We start from the raw sequence: 19,656 nt of genomic DNA, 5'->3' as shown, positions 1-19,656 counted from the left end.
GCCAGTTTTTCAGGTTTGTGTCTTCCTAGGAATTGTTCATTTCATCTGCGTTATCTATTTGTTGGTATAAGTGCTTCCTTACAATCTTTTTTACTTCTCTAAGGTCTGTAGTGAAGTCCCTTCTTTAATTACTGATTTTCATAACTGGAGTCTTTTTTTTTTTCTTGGTCCATCTAGCTGAAGTTTTTCTCAATTTTGTTGATGTTTTCAGAGAACTGACTTTTGGTCTCAATTTTCCCTATTGTTTTTATGTTCTTTATTTATTTGTTTTAATCTTCACTATTTGCTTTCTTCTGCTTGCTTTTGGTTTAGTTTGCTCATCATTTTATCATTTCTTAACTAGATAGAAACTAAGGCTGTGTTAGGTTAGTGATTGACATCTTATTCCTTTATTAATATAAGCATTTATAGCTATAGATTTCCCTCTAAGCTCTGCTTTAGCTACATCCTGTAAGATTTGGTATGTTGTGTTCTCATTTTCCTTCACCTCAAAGTATTTTCTAATTTATGCTATTTCTTTCTTTGATCCCTTGGTTATTTAGAAGTGGTTTTTTTTAATTTCCATATATTTGTGAATTTTCTAAATCTCCTTGTTATTGATTCCTAATTTCATTCCACTGTGATTAGAAAACTTATGATTTAAATCCTTTTAAACGGTTTTAAGACTTGTTTTATGATTTCATATATAGTCCATCCTGTAGAATGTTCCATGTACACCTGAGAAGAACATGCATTCTGCTCTTTTGGGGTACAGTGTTTTAAAGTTGGCCTTTAATTTATAGTGCTATTCATTTCTTCTATTTGTTTATCTTCTGCCTAGTTATTCAATCCACTATTAAACCTGAGGTAACAAAATCTCCAATTGTCATTGTTGAATTGTCTATTTCTCTCTTCAATTCTGTCAAGTTTTGCTTTATATATTTAGGACTCTGTTGTTAGATGTATATATGCACACATCTTTGTGATGTATTGATTTTTTTTTCCATTACAAAATATTTTTTATCTTTAGTAATAATTTTTGCCAAAGACTATTTTGTCTGATATTAGTGTAGGCACTACAGTTCTTTTGGGTACTGTTTGCATGGTATACCTTTTCTATCTCTCTACTCTTAATCTATTTGTATCTTTGAAACTAAATTGGGTCTTTAAAAAAAATTCTAATTCTTTAATCAATGTAACACATACTGCATATATTTTATATATATATGGAAATGACATTAATAAACTATATGTGCAGTTTTCTACCTCATGTACAGGAAAGGAAACATAAATGTTGCACAGGATTTCACAGTCTCTTGGTTAAAAAAGCAAAGGATAAAGCCAAGTTTCCATTCTCTCTCTCTCCTTTTCACACACACACACACAAAGTGATCCAGTAGTTCAAAGGACTCCAAGGGTCACAGAAGGGTCACAGGTAGTAGTGCTGAATATCAATGATAGACAAGGAAATATGTGCTCATTGTTAATATTGAGCCATCTGATATAGTGTGAAACTTAGGGTCTTGCCTAATTTATTTTTTCTTCTAATCAAGGAAATTCTACCTACTAACTGTATAATGTCTTAAAAAGAAAGCATAACACTTTAGCTTATTCATTTTTATAACCAATCATATTTGCATCAGAAACTTTACCCCACTTACTTACCATCCTTCTCTAAGGCTGCCAAATCTTCCCCTGGTGTCTGAGAACTCCCACACCTCTTCTGATATACCAATGTAGAAATGCCCTCTTGGCATACATGTGGTCAAACCTGTGGTCTAGTAGGGTTAAGGCCTTCACAATTGCTGTGCTGCTGCTCAGCATGCAGATAGCCTTCTGCACTTCAGCCAAGTTTAACTCCTGGCATCACCACGGATGGCTGATTGTTGATGGCGACCTTGAAACCGTTTGGAAGCCAATCTATAAACTGAACAGAGTTCCTTGACTTTATGGCTGCAACTGTTGCATTCACACCCTTGGGAACAACATCCCCTTTGTATAGCAGGTAGCAGGCCATGTACTTCCCAAGTTGAGGATCACACTTACCCAGCTGGTTGGAGAACTCAAAGCAAGCAGTAGTGATGTCTGAAATGGAGAGTTGCTCCTGGTAGGTTCTGTCAGCAGAGATGATGGGGGCAAGGGTTGTCATAGGGAAATATATTCTCAGATAAGGTACTAATTTGTTCTGGAATTCAATTAGGTACCCATTCAAAGGCCCTTCAAACCAGAAGCAAGCAGTAACAGAAGACCTGTCAGCCTATTAATGCTAACAGAAGAGGTAGCATTACACACCAAGCATATGATGGCATATGTCACAGATGGCTTCATTGTCTACCATGCAGCTACAGTCTGTGTGCTCTAAAAATAGAGCTGTAAGGCTCTACAGCAGTGAAGATACTGAAGGCTGAATATACAGATAACTCTATTTAGTCTTCCAACTACATTCTATCATGAGCCACTCTATTAAGAGATGTAAATCCTGATTCAATGCTTCCTCCAAAGCTTCAGAAAGTCAGAAACATTTCTGTCAGCTTTCTGATGCTCTCTAGTCAAAGGCAGACAATCTCTGACCCCATAGTGACCTCAGACATAGTTGTTCCCACTACCCTCCTTTCTGCTAACATGCTGCTCTGGGTAAAAGAGTGACTGGTACTTCCCTGTATGAATCCCATCTCTAACAGTTGGTTCTAGGTTGGGAAGAGTGCTCTGGGCACATGATTCCCAGCTCTTGTCTCACAAAAGATGCATTCATATGCTCTATTTTAGCATTTTCCTACTGATCCTTTTTTCTGCCAAGAATGACGCCATCTGACTGAATTCCATACTCTAGGCAACAGAGTTTCCAGCACGTGCTCACACTCTAGATGTCAGCTTGGCCAATATGAATGGAAAGATACTCACTCCCTCATGCTGATCTGAAGGTGTCAACACCACTCTTTGGTTATGACACTAAAACTGCATCTCTTATAGACAGCACGTAATTTGATCATATTTTAAAATATATTTTTCCAGTTTCTATCTTTTGACTGGAAAATTTAATACACTTGTACTTAATGTAATTACTATAGCAGATTTACAGCTTTCATTTTGCTGTTTGTTTTCTGTATGTCTTGTATCTTTTTTCTCTGTATCTCCACCACTGTCTTCTTTATTGTTAGGTATTTCTAGTGTACCATTCCTTTGTTGTTTCCTCTACAATACTTCTGATTTTCTTAATGAACCATACTTCTGATTTTCTTAATGGTTGTACCAGTTATTACAATTAAAATCTTAACTTAAATCAATCTAGTTTGGATTAATACCAACTTAATTTCAATAGCAAACAAAAACTTTGCTCCAATATACCTCCATTTTCTCCCCTCTCCTTTGTCAGAAAAATTACATCTTTCCACATCATAAGGTCATTAACACAGTCTTATAATTAATGCTTTATGCAATTTTCTTTTAAATCAGATAGAAGAAGAGTTACAAACAAAAATACATTAATACTGTGTTTTATATTTACCCATGTATTTTCCTTAACCAGTGCTCTTTGTTTTTGTGTGTGAACTGAAGTTACCATCTAGTGTGCTTTCATTTCAGCCTGAAAGACCCCTTTTTTTGTTTTTGTGGGGCAGATGTTCTAGTAACAAATTCTGTTTATCTAGGAATGGCTTAACATCATAAATCTAAATCTTAATATCTCCTTCATTTTTGCTGGATATACAATTCTTGTTTGACAAGGCTTTTTTTTAATGCTTTGAATACATCATCCAACTGAATTCTAGCCTCCATTTATTTCTGATGAAAAATCAGATGTTGCTCTTATTGAGGATGCTTGTAATCAGTAAATCATTTCTCTCTTGCTACTTTCAAGATTCTGTCCTTGGTTTTAGCTTTAAGTAGTTTGCTTATGATGTGTCTAGTTGTCAGTCTCTTTGAGTTTATCCTACTTGGAATTTGATGAGCTTCTTGATTATGTAGATTTATGTTTTTTGTCAAATTTGGAAATTTTTCAGCCATTATTTCTTCAATATTCTTTCTGTCCCTTTTCCTTCTCTCCTTCTAAGACTCCCATTATGCTGTTGGTATGTTTGATGGTGTCTCATAGGCCTCTTAGTCTCTTCATTTTTCTTCACTCTTTTTTCTTTCTGTTCCTCAGTCTAGATGACTTAAATTGACCTTTTTTTTTTTTTTTTGCGGTACGCGGGCCTCTCACTGCTGTGGCCTCCCCCGCTGCGGAGCACAGGCTCCGGATACGCAGGCCCAGTGGCCACGGCCCACGGGCCCAGCCACTCCGCGGCACGTGGGATCCCCCCAGACCGGGGCACGAACCCGCGTCCCCCGCATCGGCAGGCGGACCCTCAACCACTGCACCAACAGGGAAGCCCCTAAATTGGCCTACCTTTAAGTTCACCGATCTTTTCTTTTGTTAACTCAAATCTTCTGTTGAGCCCCTTTCATGAATTTTTTATTCCGGCTGTTGTACTTTTCAGCTCCCCAATTTATATTTGGTTCTTTCTTATAATTTCTATCTCTCTACTGGCATTCTCTATTTGGTTAAACATTATTCTCACACTTTCCTTTAATTCTTAGAAATGATTTCCTTTAGTTCTTTGAACATATTTTAATAGTTGATATAAAGTCTTCGTGAACTTAAAGTCCGACATCTAGCTTCCTCTGGGACAGTTTTTACTGGTTGCTTTTTTTCCTTGCATACAGACCCATACTTTCCTGTTTCATGCCTCACTTTTTTTTTTTTTGTACAAAACTGGACATTTTAAACGTAGCAATTTCCAACTTTGAAAATCATATTCCCCCACCACCACCAACACAGAGATTGTTATTGCTAGTTGTTATTGATGACGATGACGATGTTTGCTTAGTGACTTTCCTGGACTAATTCTGTGAAGTCTGTATTCTTTTCATGTGCAACTTAGCTTCATTTGACAGTTTTTGCCAGTGTTCTTGTTGCTTTTATGGAGGAGTAGATCTTCAGAGGTCCTTACATTCCAGAACTGCTTCCACATGTAGTTTTGATGGCAGAAGATATGGTTATACTAACAACTAAGAAATGATAAAGCATGTCATTTGTTGAGTTAAAAGAGAGATGCTAAAAGGAAACTTAACAAATACTGACATTTAAATATACACTGAAATGACTTAGCACTGATACTATGAAATCTATGAAATGGACCAGAGGTTCCCCATAAATTTCTTTTGAGGAACAGTTTATACTCTTAATTCTCTCCTTTTCAATACTTTGATCTAAAACAAGATGTTTTCTTTGCCTCAATTACTTTAATGAAATATGCCATCCTTGACTTTTCTTTATTTCCATTATTTCCCAAATCATCCTCTCTAGTTCGCTATTTTATTCTAAAATAAACATGACTGTGTGATTCAGCTGCTCATAAATTTATAATAGAGTCCCATCTCTTATAAGCAACTCACGACCTTCTATGGTCTGCCCCCAAAAATACCTTCCTAAGCTTTTCTTCTCAGCTACCCCATGAATATCCTATACTCCAGCCAAATTCTTGCCCTTTCCCAAATCTACCTTTTGAGCTTTCTTAATTTCCTTTGTATGGAATACCTTTTTCCAGTTCTAAGTAAGCAGAATACTACTGCATCTCTAAAATGAGTCAAACAGCTATCCTCCAACCTCATTATTCCTCTCTTCCCTTCCTTTTCTTTGTGATGACATACATTTCGTTCTTGTAGCTTATTACATACTGCATTATTCTCAGACTGCCCACAGGACCGTGAACACATTTTTTTGCCTCTGTATTGCCCTTACACAGATATACACATATCTCAAGAAACACCTGTGGCATTGAAGAGACACATGAATTTGTCTCTTTCTGCCACACATTAACACTTGACATTTTAAAACAAGAAATAAAAATAAGTACTATCTAACTTGGTATGCCACAAAATCTGAAACTCTAGTTTCACAAGAGAGAAGTTGCTAGGTATTATGTGAAAAAAAAGGGGGTCTCATTGTCAATTTTGGTATATGCTGGCTAAATAAAACTAAACAGGTTTCTTTTCTGGAAAACATTTTAGAAACTTTACCCTCTAATATGCATGATCAATCTCCAATTTAGGATTCATTATTTTCCAAACAACTAATCACAGAATTCTTTTTGTAATGAACATCCCAAGGGACTAGTGTTCATTCAGCAGAACACATTTGGAAAATGATAATCTAATTCTTTATTTAAAATAGTGAGTATAAGTAAAGTGATCTATTCTTTGCCCCTTTAAATTATCCAAGTTTGTTTTAAACCTAACTGCTGTGTCTTTATTAATCAGGTAGAATTAAGTTCTACTATAAAACAAGAAACCCAAAATGGAACAATAGCTTGAATGTGTGGCAACAGTTCTCCTTAGTATGTATTACAATGACTTAACAGTGCTTGTTAAAACACAGATTGCCAGGCTCCACCCAACCCCAGAGATTCTCATTTAAAAAATCTGGAGTGGAGCTGAGAATCTGCATTTCAAATAAGCCTCCAGGTGATACTGAGGCTGCTGATATAGGGACCACACTCTGATGTAAGGGTTTATTCTCTCAAATAACATGAAATCTTGAGACTAGTACAAAGGCTCCAGAATTATTAGGAACATCAGCTCCTTCTAACTTGCTGCTCCATCATCTTAGTTTCATGAGTTTCCTCAAGGTCACCTCATGATCCAAGGAGACTGTTCAAATTCTAACCACCATGTTAACTTCTAGGCAATAGGAAAGGGGTAAGGTGAAAGGGCACATCTCCAAGCTAAGTCGGCTCCTTTTAAGGAGCCTTATTTGCAAAAATTTAGTCAAAAAGCTTCAACTAATAGAGAAGATGGTAAATGTAGTCTTTTAACCAAGTACACTGCCACCCCGAATAAAACTGCTATCTACTACTAAGGAAGAAAGAAAGACTAGATTTTGAATAGGCATCTAGAGACTTTAACATATTACTTTAGTCTACATACGCTTCAATCACCAAGTCCAACAGAACTGCCTATTTCATAAATTGGACCCATACGTTTCATCACTGTTTCTTTCTCCTCTGTAGATCTTATTTTCATCGCTGCGCACCTACTTTATCATAATATCCTTCTGATCAGTCTCTCTACCTATTATCCTGGTAGTAGGTATAAGACAGATTTTGAGGGAGCTAAAGCTGTTTAAAATTCTTCAGTGGCTCCACATTTCCTATAAAATTATAAGGTATGAGCATTTTATTACTTCATATAAAGCCCTCACCTACCTATATGACTATTCCCTATTAAACACACAAACTGTTTCTCCCTTCAGTGCTTTCATCATGCTTTCTCTGCTAGTAAGATAATCTTGATTGTCCTTCACCTTTACTACTCATCCTTTATGATTTAACTAAGGTAGTATCTCCTCCAGAAAGCTTTCCATGACACCCCTCTTCCATAAGATGAGTATCCCTCCTGTGTAATCACATAAAAGCTCTGTCCAGAACTATCATTAGATATTCTATACTGTATTATGAAGATCTGTTTAGATCTCTAACTTTCTCAATAGATTTATGTGCTTTTTAAGTGTAAGGACCACGTTTAACTTATCTTTATATTCCCAAAACTGGGTATAAAGCATATGCCAACTATCATCTGTTAAACAAAAGTATTACCCTTCATAATGAGCTGGCCTACATACTGAAAATCTGTGTAGGAGCTGTCCAACAATCTAATAACCTTTTCTATTACAAGTAACATAATCGGACTATACAATTTCAAAAAGTTCAAAAAGTAACTACAGACAGAAAATCCTTCCTTAACAACTCTAGTTAAATGAAATTTCAAAGTATACAATTTTTTTGCATAACCAAACAACTTTTATTTTCACAACTGGAACACCGAAGACACATCCAACTAGCTCCAGAACACTTCCAGATTTTTTTCTATTTAACCAACTAAACAAAGTTTTAAAACGGAACATCTGCAACAACAAAAGAATATTAATCAATCAAAGTTGGCTTCACCATATCTTGTCTTTTCCTTATCTTTAACCAAGTTCTCTACCTTTAATTATTCTTCCTCTTTTTTGGGGGTATATTCAGTATCTTTTTCTGAGTTTGGAGTTGATTTCCCCTTTGGTAGCAAGAAACATTCAGCATTGAAAACTTGCTCAGCAGTCACTGAACTTCTACAATAGATCAAGCTACAGAGGAGGGATTTGACATTATCGTCCTGTAAGAAAAAAGATGTTACAAAACAAAAATAAAATCAAAACAAATGAATGAAAGGACAAACTTGTAATAAGTAAGAAGTATCCAATTCAAAAATACTTTTAATCAATGATACAGTGCTAAAATCAATTTTTCCTATTTAGGTTTCTAAAAAATTTTTACCAAAATCAACTCGTTTTTATTGGAAAGGGATTAATCCAGTATTAAAACAATGGAATCAAATTACAGGGAAATAATGTAAAAGGAAAAAGAAAAGAATCACAACTGAAACTGATCAAAAACAAGTGAAATTCAAAAAAAAGAACTGTTTATTTTCCTTCTTTTTTAGGGCACTAGTCAGAATTTGACACTATGAAAATTTTACACTGAAGCTCCTCTGTCTGGAAGGGTAGCCTAACCTTTACTTGGTCAACTGCTTCTGGTTTCATTTATGAAATGATCTCCTCTTGAAACATTTCTACCACCCCTAACACATTATCATCATTATTACGGAGGCCAGATTTTATTATGTACCACAATTTCAAAGAAAGTTATTCGTGTTATCACATGTAAATAACATTTTAATGTTCCTCTTCCACTAGTTCCACCTCCCAAAGTATGCTTTTTTTCTTGCTCCCTATGATGAATCCAATCAGAGCACATTTCACACTGAACAAAAATCACCTATTTATTGGTAGTGTCTTCATTAGACTCTAAGATGCATAAGACCAGAAATCTTAGTTTCTCACTTCATCCCCAACAACAAGCACAGTGTCAGGGATATTGCAGGTATTCAGCATACATCTGCTAACTGAATGAATGCCAATGCCCATACTGAGTTCTACAAAATATGTTTTTAAACATATTTAAAGATAATACCTTTAGTAAGTATAAACTTGACTAAAAATTATAAAATCTAAATGAAAAAAAATAGCACACACTCTTGAAAGCCATAAAAATAGATTTAGAACAAGTAGAAAATCATATCATGTTCTTGGACAAAAAGGATCTCATCAGTAATGAGCCAATTTTTAAGTTAATTTATAAGTGTTACCTGATTCCAATAACATACGATCAGTTTTTCCCCCTTAGAACTAGATAAGTTAACTGTATAGATCTTTTTTTTTTTTTTTTTTTTTTTTTTTTTTTTTTTTTTTTTTTTGCGGTACACGGGCCTCTCACTGTTGTGGCCTCTCCCGTTGCGGGGCACAGGCTCCGGACGCGCAGGCTCAGCGGCCATAGCTCACGGGCCCAGCCACTCTGCGGCATGTGGGATCTTCCCGGACCGGGGCACGAACCCGTGTCCCCTGCATCGGCAGGCAGACTCTCAACCACTGCACCACCAGGGAAGCCCTGTATAGATCTTTTATAAGAATGATAAGTGAGAACAGACATGAAAGTTCTGATAAAAAGTATCAATAAGGAAGAAACTAGCCTTTCCAAGTATTAAAAGACATCATACAGTCTATAAATTAAAGGAATATGGCAAAAGAATACGAATAAACACACCAATGGAACAAAACAGAAAAACTAAAAATACACTTTTGTACAAATAAAATTTTATTATAAGAAATATGACATTTCTAATGGAAGAAGGGGATAACTTTTTAATAAAACGTACTGGGACAAATGGACCCAATGGAAAAAGAAAAGAACTTCAAAAGTAACTAGAAAAAAAGTAACAAAATGGCAATAAGTACATACCTATCAATGATTATTTGAAGTGTCAATGGACTAAATGCTCCAATCAAAGACACAGGGTAGCTGATTGGATAAAAATTAAGCCCCATCTGTATACTGCTTACACAGAACTCACTTCGGAGCTAAAGAAGCACACAGACTGAAAATAAGTGGATGGAAAAATGGTATTTCATGCAAATGGAAACAACAAAAAACTGGTGGTAGTAACTCTCACATCAGACAAAATAGACTTTAAAACAAACTCTGTGACAAAAGACAAAGAAAGGCATTATATAATGATAAAGGGATAAATACAAAAAGAGGATATTACACTCCTTAACATATATGCATTCCACACAGGAGCACCTAAATATATAAGGCAAATATGCATAATGGGGGAAACTGACAACAGTACAGTAACAATAGGGTACTTTAACACCCCACTTACATCAATGGACAGATAGATCATCCAAACAGAAAACCAAGAAGCCCACAGTGGTCTTATATGATACAATATATCAGTTAGACTTAATACATATCTCCAGAACATTCCATCCAAAATCACCAAAATACATGCTTTTCAAATGCACATGGAACATTCTCCAGGACAGATCACATGCTAGGCCACAAAACAAGTCTCGACAAATTTAAGAGGACAGAAATTATATGTAGCATTTCTTCCAATCACAAATGAAACTAGAAAAAAATTACAGAAAAAAAATGGGAAAAGTACAAATATATGCAGACTAAACAACATGCTACTAAAAAACCAAGGAATAAAAGAGGAAATCAAAAAATAACTTGAGAGAAATGAAAATGGAAACAAAACTTTCCAAAATCTATGGGATGTAACAAAAGCAGTTCTAAGAGGGACACTTATAGCAATGAAGACCTACCTCAAGTAACAAGAAAAATCTCAAACAACCTAACCTACAATCTAAAGGAATTAGAAAAAGAACAAATGAAGCTCAAAGTCAGTAAAGGAAGGAAATAATAAATATCGGAGAGGAAATAAATAAAATTTAAAAATAATTAATGAAACCAAGGGATGGTTTTTTGAAAAGATAAACAAAACTGACAAACCTTAAGCCAGGTACATGAAGAAGAAATGGGAGAGGCCCCAAATAAACAAAATGAGAAGTGAAAGAGGAGAAATAACAACCAATACCATAGAGACACAAAAACAACAGAATACTACAAACAGTTTTATGCCAGTAAATTGGACAACTAGAAGAAATGGACAAATATCTAGAAACATAAAGAAATAGATAATCTGAACAGACTAATCACAAGGAGTGAAACTGAAACTGTAATTTAAAAAACTCCCCATATAACAAAAATCCAGGAGCAGACAGCTTCACAGGTGAATTCCACCAAACATACAAAGAAGAGGTAATACCTGTCCTCAAACTATTCCAAAAACTTGAAGAGGATGGAACACTCCCAAATTCATTGCCACCACTGCCTTGATACCAAAACCAGACAAACACTCTATGAAAAAAGAAAATTACAGGCCAATCTCTGATGAATAGAGATGCAAATATCCTCAATAAAATACTAGCAAACCAAATCCAACAGTATATTAAAAGGATCATATACTGTAGTCAAGATGGATTTATTCCAGGTATGCAAGGACGGTTCAATATTTACAAATCAATCATTATGATACACCAGATTAACAAAAGGAAAGATAAAAATCACATGATCGTCTCAGACACAGATAAAGCATTTGACAAAAATTCAACATCCATTCAGGATAAAAATTCTCATCAGAGTTTGTACAGAGGGAGCATATCTCAATGTAATAAATGCCACTTATGACAAATCCACAGCTAACATCATACTCAACAGTGAAAAGCTGAAAGCGTTTCTTCTAAAATCAGGAACAAGACAAGGATGACCACTCTCACCACTTTTATTTACAATAGTATTGGGAATCCTATTCATAGTAATCAGACAAGAAAAATAAATAAAAGACATAAAAATTGGAAGGGAAGAAATAAAACTGTCACTATTTGCAAATGACATAATACTATATATAGAAAACCCTAAAGTCTCCACCAAGAAACTATTAGAACTAATAAAGGAATTCATTAAAGTTGAAAAATGCAGGATTAATATACAGAAATCAGTTTATTTTCTACACACTAGCAATGAAGTATCAGAAAGATAAAGCAAGAGAACAATCCCATTTAAAATCACATCAAGGACTTTCCTGGTGGTCCAGTGGTAAAGAATCACCTTACAATGCAGGGGATGAGGGTCAGGGAACTAAGATCCCACATGCCACGGGGGCAACTAAGCCCACGCACCACAACTACTGAGCTTGTGCCCCTCAACTAGAGAGCCTGCATGCCGCAAACTACAGAGCCCGTGCACTCTGGAACCCACGCACCACAACAAGAGAGAAGGCCGCAGGTCACAACAAAAGATCTCTCATGCCTCAACAAAGATCCCACGTGCCGCAACTAAGACCCGATGCAGCCAAAAATAATAAAATAAATAAATAATAAATCTTTTAAAAATAAATAAAACCACATCAAAAAGAATGAAATACCTTGAAATAACCTTAACCAAGGAGGTGAAAGACCTATACTCTGAAAACTATAAAACTCTGATGAAGGAATCTGAAAATAATACAAAGAAGTGGAAAGATATACTATGTTTTTGGACTGTAAGAATTAATATTGTTAAAATGACCATACTACCTAAAGCAATCTAGAGATTTAATGTAATTCCTATCAAAACACCTATGACATATTTCACAGAAATAGAACAAATAATCTTAAACTTTATGTGGAACCAGAGAATAACCCAAACTGCCAAAGCAATCTTGAGAAAAAAGAACAGCTGGAGGTATCACACTCCCTGACTTCAGACTATACTACAAAGCCACAGTAATCAAAACAGCATGGTAATGGCACAAAAAACAAAGACATAGGTCAGTGGAACAGAATAGAGAGCCCAGAAATAAACCCATGCACCTATGATCAATTAATCTACAAAGGAGGCAAAAAACAAATACAACAGAGAAAAGACAGTCTCTTCAATAAGTGGTGCTGGAAAACTGGTCAGCTACATGTAAAAGAATGAAATTAGAACATTCTCTAACACCATATACAAAAATAAATTCAAAATGGATTAAAGACCTAAATGTAAGACCTGAAATCATTAAACTCCTAAGGGAAAACATAGGCAGAACATTCTGTGACATAAACCCCAGCAATATATTTTTTGGGTCTATCTCCTAAAGCAAAGGAGATAAAAGCAAAAATAAGCAAACAGGACCTAATTAAACTTAAAAGCTTTTGCACAGCAGAGGAAATCATTTACAAAATAAAATGACAACCTACTTAATGAGAGAAAATATTTACAAATGATATGACAGATAAGGGGTTAACATCCAAAATAAATAAACAGCTCATACATCTCAACATCAAAAAACAAACCCATTTTAAAAATGGGCAGAAGACCTGAAAAGACATTTTTCCAGAGAAGACATACAGATGGCCAACAGGCACATGAAAAGCTGCTCAACATCACTAATCATCAGAGTAATGCAAATGCAAAGGAGACATCACCTCACACCCGTCAGAATGGCCATCATCAAAAAGAGCAAAAATAACAAATGCTGGAGAGGGTGTAGAAAAAAGTGAACCCTCCTACACTGTTGGTGGGAGTGTAAATTGGTGCAGCCACTGTGCAAAACAGTATGGAAGCTCCTCAGAAAACTAAAAATAGAACTACCATATGATCTAGCAATTCCATTCCTGTGTATATATACGAAAAAAATGAAAACAATTCAAAAAGATACATACACCCCTATGTTCATAGCAGCATTATTTACAATTGCCAATATATGGAAGCAACGTAAGTGCCACTAACATATGAATGGATAAAGAAGATGTGGTATATATATCCAAGGGAATATTACTCAGCCATAAAAAATAATGAAATTTTGCCATTTGCAATAACATGGATGGACTTGGAGGGTATTACGCTAAGTGAAACAAGTCAGACATAGAAAGACAAATACTGTATGATATCACTTATATGTGGAATCTAAAAAAATAAAACAAATTAGTGAATATAAGAAAAAAGAAACAGCATCACACATATAGAGAATAAACTAGTAGTTACCAGTTTATTGGAGAGGGGAGGGAGGAGGGGCAAGATATGGGTAGGGAACTTAGAGTTACAAACTACTATGTATAAAATACATAAGCTACAAGATACATTGTACAACACAGGAAATATGGCCAATATTTTATAATAGCTAAACATGGAACATAACCTTTAAAAATTGTGAATCACTATGTTGTACACCTGAAAACTCATATAATACTGTACATCAAACATACCTCAATAAAAAAATAAAGTGAAAATGTTGCAACCCACAGAATGGGAGAAAATATTTGCAAATCATATATCTAATAAAGGACTTGTATCTAGATATAAGGAACTCTTACAACTCAGTAATGTAAAGATAACCCAATTTAAAAATGTTCAAAGGTTCTGAATAGACATTTCATCAAGAAATATATATATATACAAACGGCCAATAAGGAAATGAAAAGATGCTCAACATCGTTAATCATCAGGGAAATGCAAATTGAAACTACGAGATACTACCTCACACCTACTAAGATGGTTAGAAGCAAAAAGTCAGGTAAAAAACAAGTGTTGGGGAGGATGAAAACTTGGAACCTTGCCTGATACACTGCTGATGGAAATTTAAAATGGTTGTAGCCACTTTGGGAAACAATCTGGCAGTTCCTCAAACAACTAAACAGAGTTACAGTTTGACCCAGAAATTCCACTCTGAGGTACATACCCAAGAGAAATGAAAACAAATGTCAGCAGAGAAACCTGTATACCAATGTTTACAGCAGCATTAATCGTAATAGCCAAAAGGTAGAAACAACCCAAATGTCTATCAACAGACAAAAGGATAAATAAAATGTGGCAAATCCACACAATGGAATATTATTCAGCCATTAAAAGGAGTAAGTACTGATACACACTAAAACTTGGATAAACCTTGAAAACATTATGCTAAATTAACGAAGCCAATCATAAAAGTTTACATATCATATGATTCCATTCATATGTATGCCCAGAATAGAAAAAATCTAGAGAGACAAATAGTATGTTAGCGGTCATTTAGGACTGGTGTGGCTGGATAGTGACATAGAGTGTCCATAACTAAGGAATATGGAATTTCTTTTTGAGGTAATGAAATGTTCTAAAACTGACTGTGGTGATAGTTTGCATGCATCTTTGAATATACTAAAAATCATTGAGTTGTAAACTTTAAATGGGTGAACTGTAAGGTGTTTAAGTTATTTCTCAATAAAGCTATTTAAAAATGATTATAAAACTTTACTGAAAGACATGCCATATTTCATTTAACATAAGGGACATTAAAACACTAAGGAATTAAACTATTCCCAATAAAACTATGAACCATGATAAAAAGACTTCAATTATGAGAAATAGCCTAACTTCAGAGATAATAAATTGTTTTAAAAAATAGTAACACTGGGACTTCCCTGGTGGCGCAGTGGTTAAGAATTCACCTGCCAATGCAAGGGACACGGGTTCAAGACCTGGTCCAGGAAGATCCCATATGCTGCGGAGCAACTAAGCCCATGTGCCACAACTACTGAGCCTGTGCTCCTAGAGCCCGCGAGCCACAACTACTGAAGCCCGCATGCCTAGAGCCCGTGCTCTGCAACAGGAGAAGCCACTGCAATGAGAAGCACACGCACCGCAACGAGGAGTAGCCCCTGCTTGTAGCAACTAAAGAAGGCCAGAGCACAGCAACAAAGACCCAATGCAGCCAAAATAAATAAACAAATAAATAAATAAACGTTTCTTTAAAAAATAATAATAATAATATTGTATTTATATTTGAAAGTTCCTAGAAGAGTAGGTCTTAAAAGTTCTCATCACACACACACACAAAATTTTGTAACTGTTATGGTCATAGATGTTAACTAGACTTGCCATGGTGAGCATTTTCACAATGTATATAAATATTGAACCATTATGTTGAACACTTAAAGCTAATATAATATGTTAATTATACCCCAATTTTAAAAAATGAAAAAAAGAATCAATTTTTTGCTACATGATATATGTTCCTTTGAAAATAATTAAAACTACTTATGAAATTATTTAGAACAAAAAATATTAGTAATAATAATAATATCTATCTTACAATCAATACAATAAAAAGTAAAATAATAATGTCCTAAACAAATGGAGAGCTATTATTTTCCCAATCACAAAAATAGTGTATCATTAAGATAGCAATTCTCCTTCAAATTAACCTATAAATTCAATATACTTTCAAAGTCTCAACAGTGTTTTTCAGAAGACTCATTAACAAGTTGGTGCCAAAATTCATATGGAAAAATAAAGTGACAAGAATAGCCAAGGCAATGTTAAAGAAAAATGTGAGGAAGGAAAGCCAAAGCCCTCTACAAAGATACAACATTTAAAATAGTGTAGTGCCAGCACAGGGATCAATAGTCAAAGAACAGAATAGGCCCAAAATAGATTCATGAATACATGGAAATTTGATACAGCATAAACTGGCATTATTAATCCATGGGAAATGACTGCTTATTGAATAAATGGTGCTGGGTCAACTATTTGTCCACATATAATAAGACAAAATTAGATCCTTAACTTCATATCATACACAAAAATTGATTTGAGAAGGATTAAAAATATAAACGGGAAATGGAGGGAAAAGGCGGGTCCAAGAAATAGCAGATGAAGATCATTTAACCAGAAAAAATATAATAAAGCAAGATTCATTCATTCAAAAATATTTATTAAGGTCCTACTACGTGTAAAGCACTGCTATAGACACTGGGGATACAATGATGCATAACACAAAGTCCCTGCTTTATTGAGCTTACAGACCAAATATAAATTTTTTAAAAACTTAATGAAACAATAATCTATTTTTAAAAGGATACATACAGGGGCTTCCCTGGTGGTGCAGTGGTTGAGAGTCCGCCTGCCGATGCAGGGGATACGGGTTCGTGCCCCGGTCTGGGAGGATCCCCCATGCCGCGGAGCGGCTGGGCCTGTGAGCCATGGCCGCTGAGCCTGCACGTCCGGAGCCTGTGCTCCGCAATGGGAGAGGCCACAACAGTGAGAGGCCCGCATACCGGGAAAAAAAAAAAAAAAGGATACATACACAGAATTTTATAGAAAGATTCACAAGAAACTAGCAATAACAAGTGTTTCTAGGGAAGGGACTTGGATAGCTGACGGAATACGGATAGAGAGATTTCTAACAGCATGTGCTTCCTCTTGTAACTCTTGAATTTTGCATCATACACGTTATGTGAAGGAACAACTATTTGAAGGAACTAACCTTATAATAAATAATAAGAGTTGTACAATAGTGAAATGGGTTGCTCCAAACTTAAAGGTATTTAAGCAGAGAATGAAGGCCATCTGTTAGGGATATTATTGAAGAAATTCTCCTAGGAGGCTGGGGACAAGTGAATTAATTATCCTCTAGTACCTCTTTCATTGCATAATTCCATGATTTCTCTCCATTTGTGACATGGGCCCTGAAATGTCCAGACAAAAGCTCCCTCATTTGTTTGATAACTATGTGTGATCACAAAATGTGGGTAAAGACAACACCAGTCCCAGCACTAATGGCTGCCTCAGACAGAAGCAAATACTGCACATGCCAAGTATTCTAATTTAATGTCCACACATAGCTACCCACATTAAAGAGAGACTTCTTGTGTTTATTCATCTTCCTTACATATACACCTAGCACAGTGTCTAGCACATGGCTCACAGATTACAACCTGTCGCAGGCACACCTCTAAGATGTCCTCCAGTCAGCCCTACTTCCCAGTATTCATTTTGTTACATTATCCCATCCCTTTGAGTATAGGCTTGACCTAGTGAAATGCCTCTAACAAAGAGAAAAAGTGATGGATATCACAACCATGAGTTGGTTATGAAAAACTGTGACTTATGTCTAACTAACAGACTCTTTTCTACTGCTTTCTCTGCTTATGCACTTTGATGAGAAAAGTTGCCATGATGGAAATACGGCAACCTCTGGTCAACAACTAGAGAGAAACTAATTCTGCCAACAACTATGTGAGCCTGGAAACAGATTCTTCGTCAGTCGACCTTTAAGATGACTATAGCCCACCCAACAACTTGACTGCAGCCTGTGAAAGGACATGAAGTAGAGGATCCAAATAAGCTGCACTCAGACTCCCGGCTCACAAAGTTTTAAGACAATAAATGTGTGTTAAATCACTAAGTTTCTGGATAATTTGTTTCAGGGTAATTTTTCTATCAAACCTGAAAGAACATGAGTTTCAAGTGTTCGCTTTGGGTGAAGCTGTAACCTCTGTTATTTTTCTAATGGCAAAAACTCTGTATCATACGCTTTTCAAAAATGTAAAACATTATCAACCTTCTTCGTTATCCCATTCTATAGAGATGGCCAGTAGGTGTAATGAATAGTTTCATAATCTCCCAAAAGTTGTCTCCAATGTTTTTTACTACTGCCCAAGAAGTGGGGCAAAACTCCTTAATAATCATTCCTAATGTGTGTTTAAAAATTAATTTCATGGGCTTCCCTGGTGGCACAGTGGTTATGAATCCTCCTGCCAGGGCAGGGGTCACGGATTTGAGCCCTGATCAGGGAAGATCCCACATGCCACAGAGCAACTAAGCCCATGTGCCACAACTACTGAGCTTGCACTCTAGAGTCTGTGAACCACAACTACTGAATCCGGCGTGCCTAGAGCCTGTGCACCACAATGAAGAGTAGCCCCCGCTCACCGCAACTAGAGAAAGCCCACGTGCAGCAATGAAGACCCAATGCAGCCAAAAATAGAGTAAATAAAATAAATAGATAAATTTATTTAAAAAATTAATTTCATGGGATAATAGTAGGTTCTACAAAACAAAAATTTTTTTGTCAAATAAGAGACCATATAGAGTTAAACAAAACTATGTGTGTTCCTTCACTGCAGTTCTAACTACCAAAAGAATATGAGGTCATGTCATCTGGAAGGAAGAAATAAAACTGTCTTCATTCATAGATGACATGACTGTCTATGTAGAAAATGTGAAAGCATCAAATAAAAAACTCCTAGAACTAGTTGAGTGATTATAGAAAATTTGTAGGTTATAAGGTTAATATACAAAATTCAATCATTTTCCTGTATACCAACAATGAACAAGTAGAATTTGAATTTAAAAACACAATACCATTTATATTTATACCCTCCAATATTAAATACTTGAGTAGAAATGTAACAAAATATGTACAGGATCTATTTGAGAAAAAAATTATAAAACTCCAATGAAAGACATTGAAGAACTAAATAAATGGATATTCCATGCTCATGGAAAAACAAACAACATTGTCAAGATACCAATTCTTCCCAACTTCATCTACAGATTCAATGCAATCTCAATCAAAATCCCAGCAAGTCATTTTGTGGATATCAACAAAATGATTCTAATGTTTACATTGAGAGGCAAAAGCCCCAGAATAGCCAATACAAAACTAAAGGAAAAGAATAAAGTTAAAGGACTGTTACTATCCAACTTCAAAACTCACTGTAAAGCTATAGTCAAGACTATGTGGTATTAGTAAAAGAATAAACAAATAGATCAGTGGAACAAAACAGACACACATAAATATAGACAACTGATCTTTGACAAAGGAGAAAGGGCAATACAACGAAGAAGACAGTCTTTTCAACAAATGGTACTGGAACAACTGGACATCCACATGCAAAAAAATGAATCTAGACAC

At 35.4% G+C, this 19,656-nt stretch overlaps 1 protein-coding gene across 1 annotated transcript in view; it reads right to left on the bottom strand.

Moving 5' to 3' along the window:
• Positions 1 to 1,852: 1,852 nt before the first annotated feature.
• The window catches only part of STK31 (serine/threonine kinase 31), a gene marked incomplete at its 5' end in the record, with an annotated part of 87,099 nt that continues 69,295 nt past the window's right edge, over positions 1,853 to 19,656 (bottom strand). The window contains 3 exons of the mRNA XM_082632291.1: positions 1,853 to 1,906; positions 2,026 to 2,093; positions 8,002 to 8,169. Coding sequence (XP_082488417.1) covers positions 8,008 to 8,169 — 162 coding nt within the window. The 3' untranslated portion in view covers positions 1,853 to 1,906; positions 2,026 to 2,093; positions 8,002 to 8,007. The remainder of the gene's footprint in view (positions 1,907 to 2,025; positions 2,094 to 8,001; positions 8,170 to 19,656) is intronic.

The sequence above is a fragment of the Mesoplodon mirus genome (genome assembly GCF_964341445.2).
Source record: "Mesoplodon mirus genome assembly, chromosome: 9".
Classification (NCBI taxonomy): domain Eukaryota; kingdom Metazoa; phylum Chordata; class Mammalia; order Artiodactyla; family Ziphiidae; genus Mesoplodon; species Mesoplodon mirus.
Note: the sequence above shows the minus strand (reverse complement) of the source record. Positions and strands in the feature narration are given on the sequence as shown.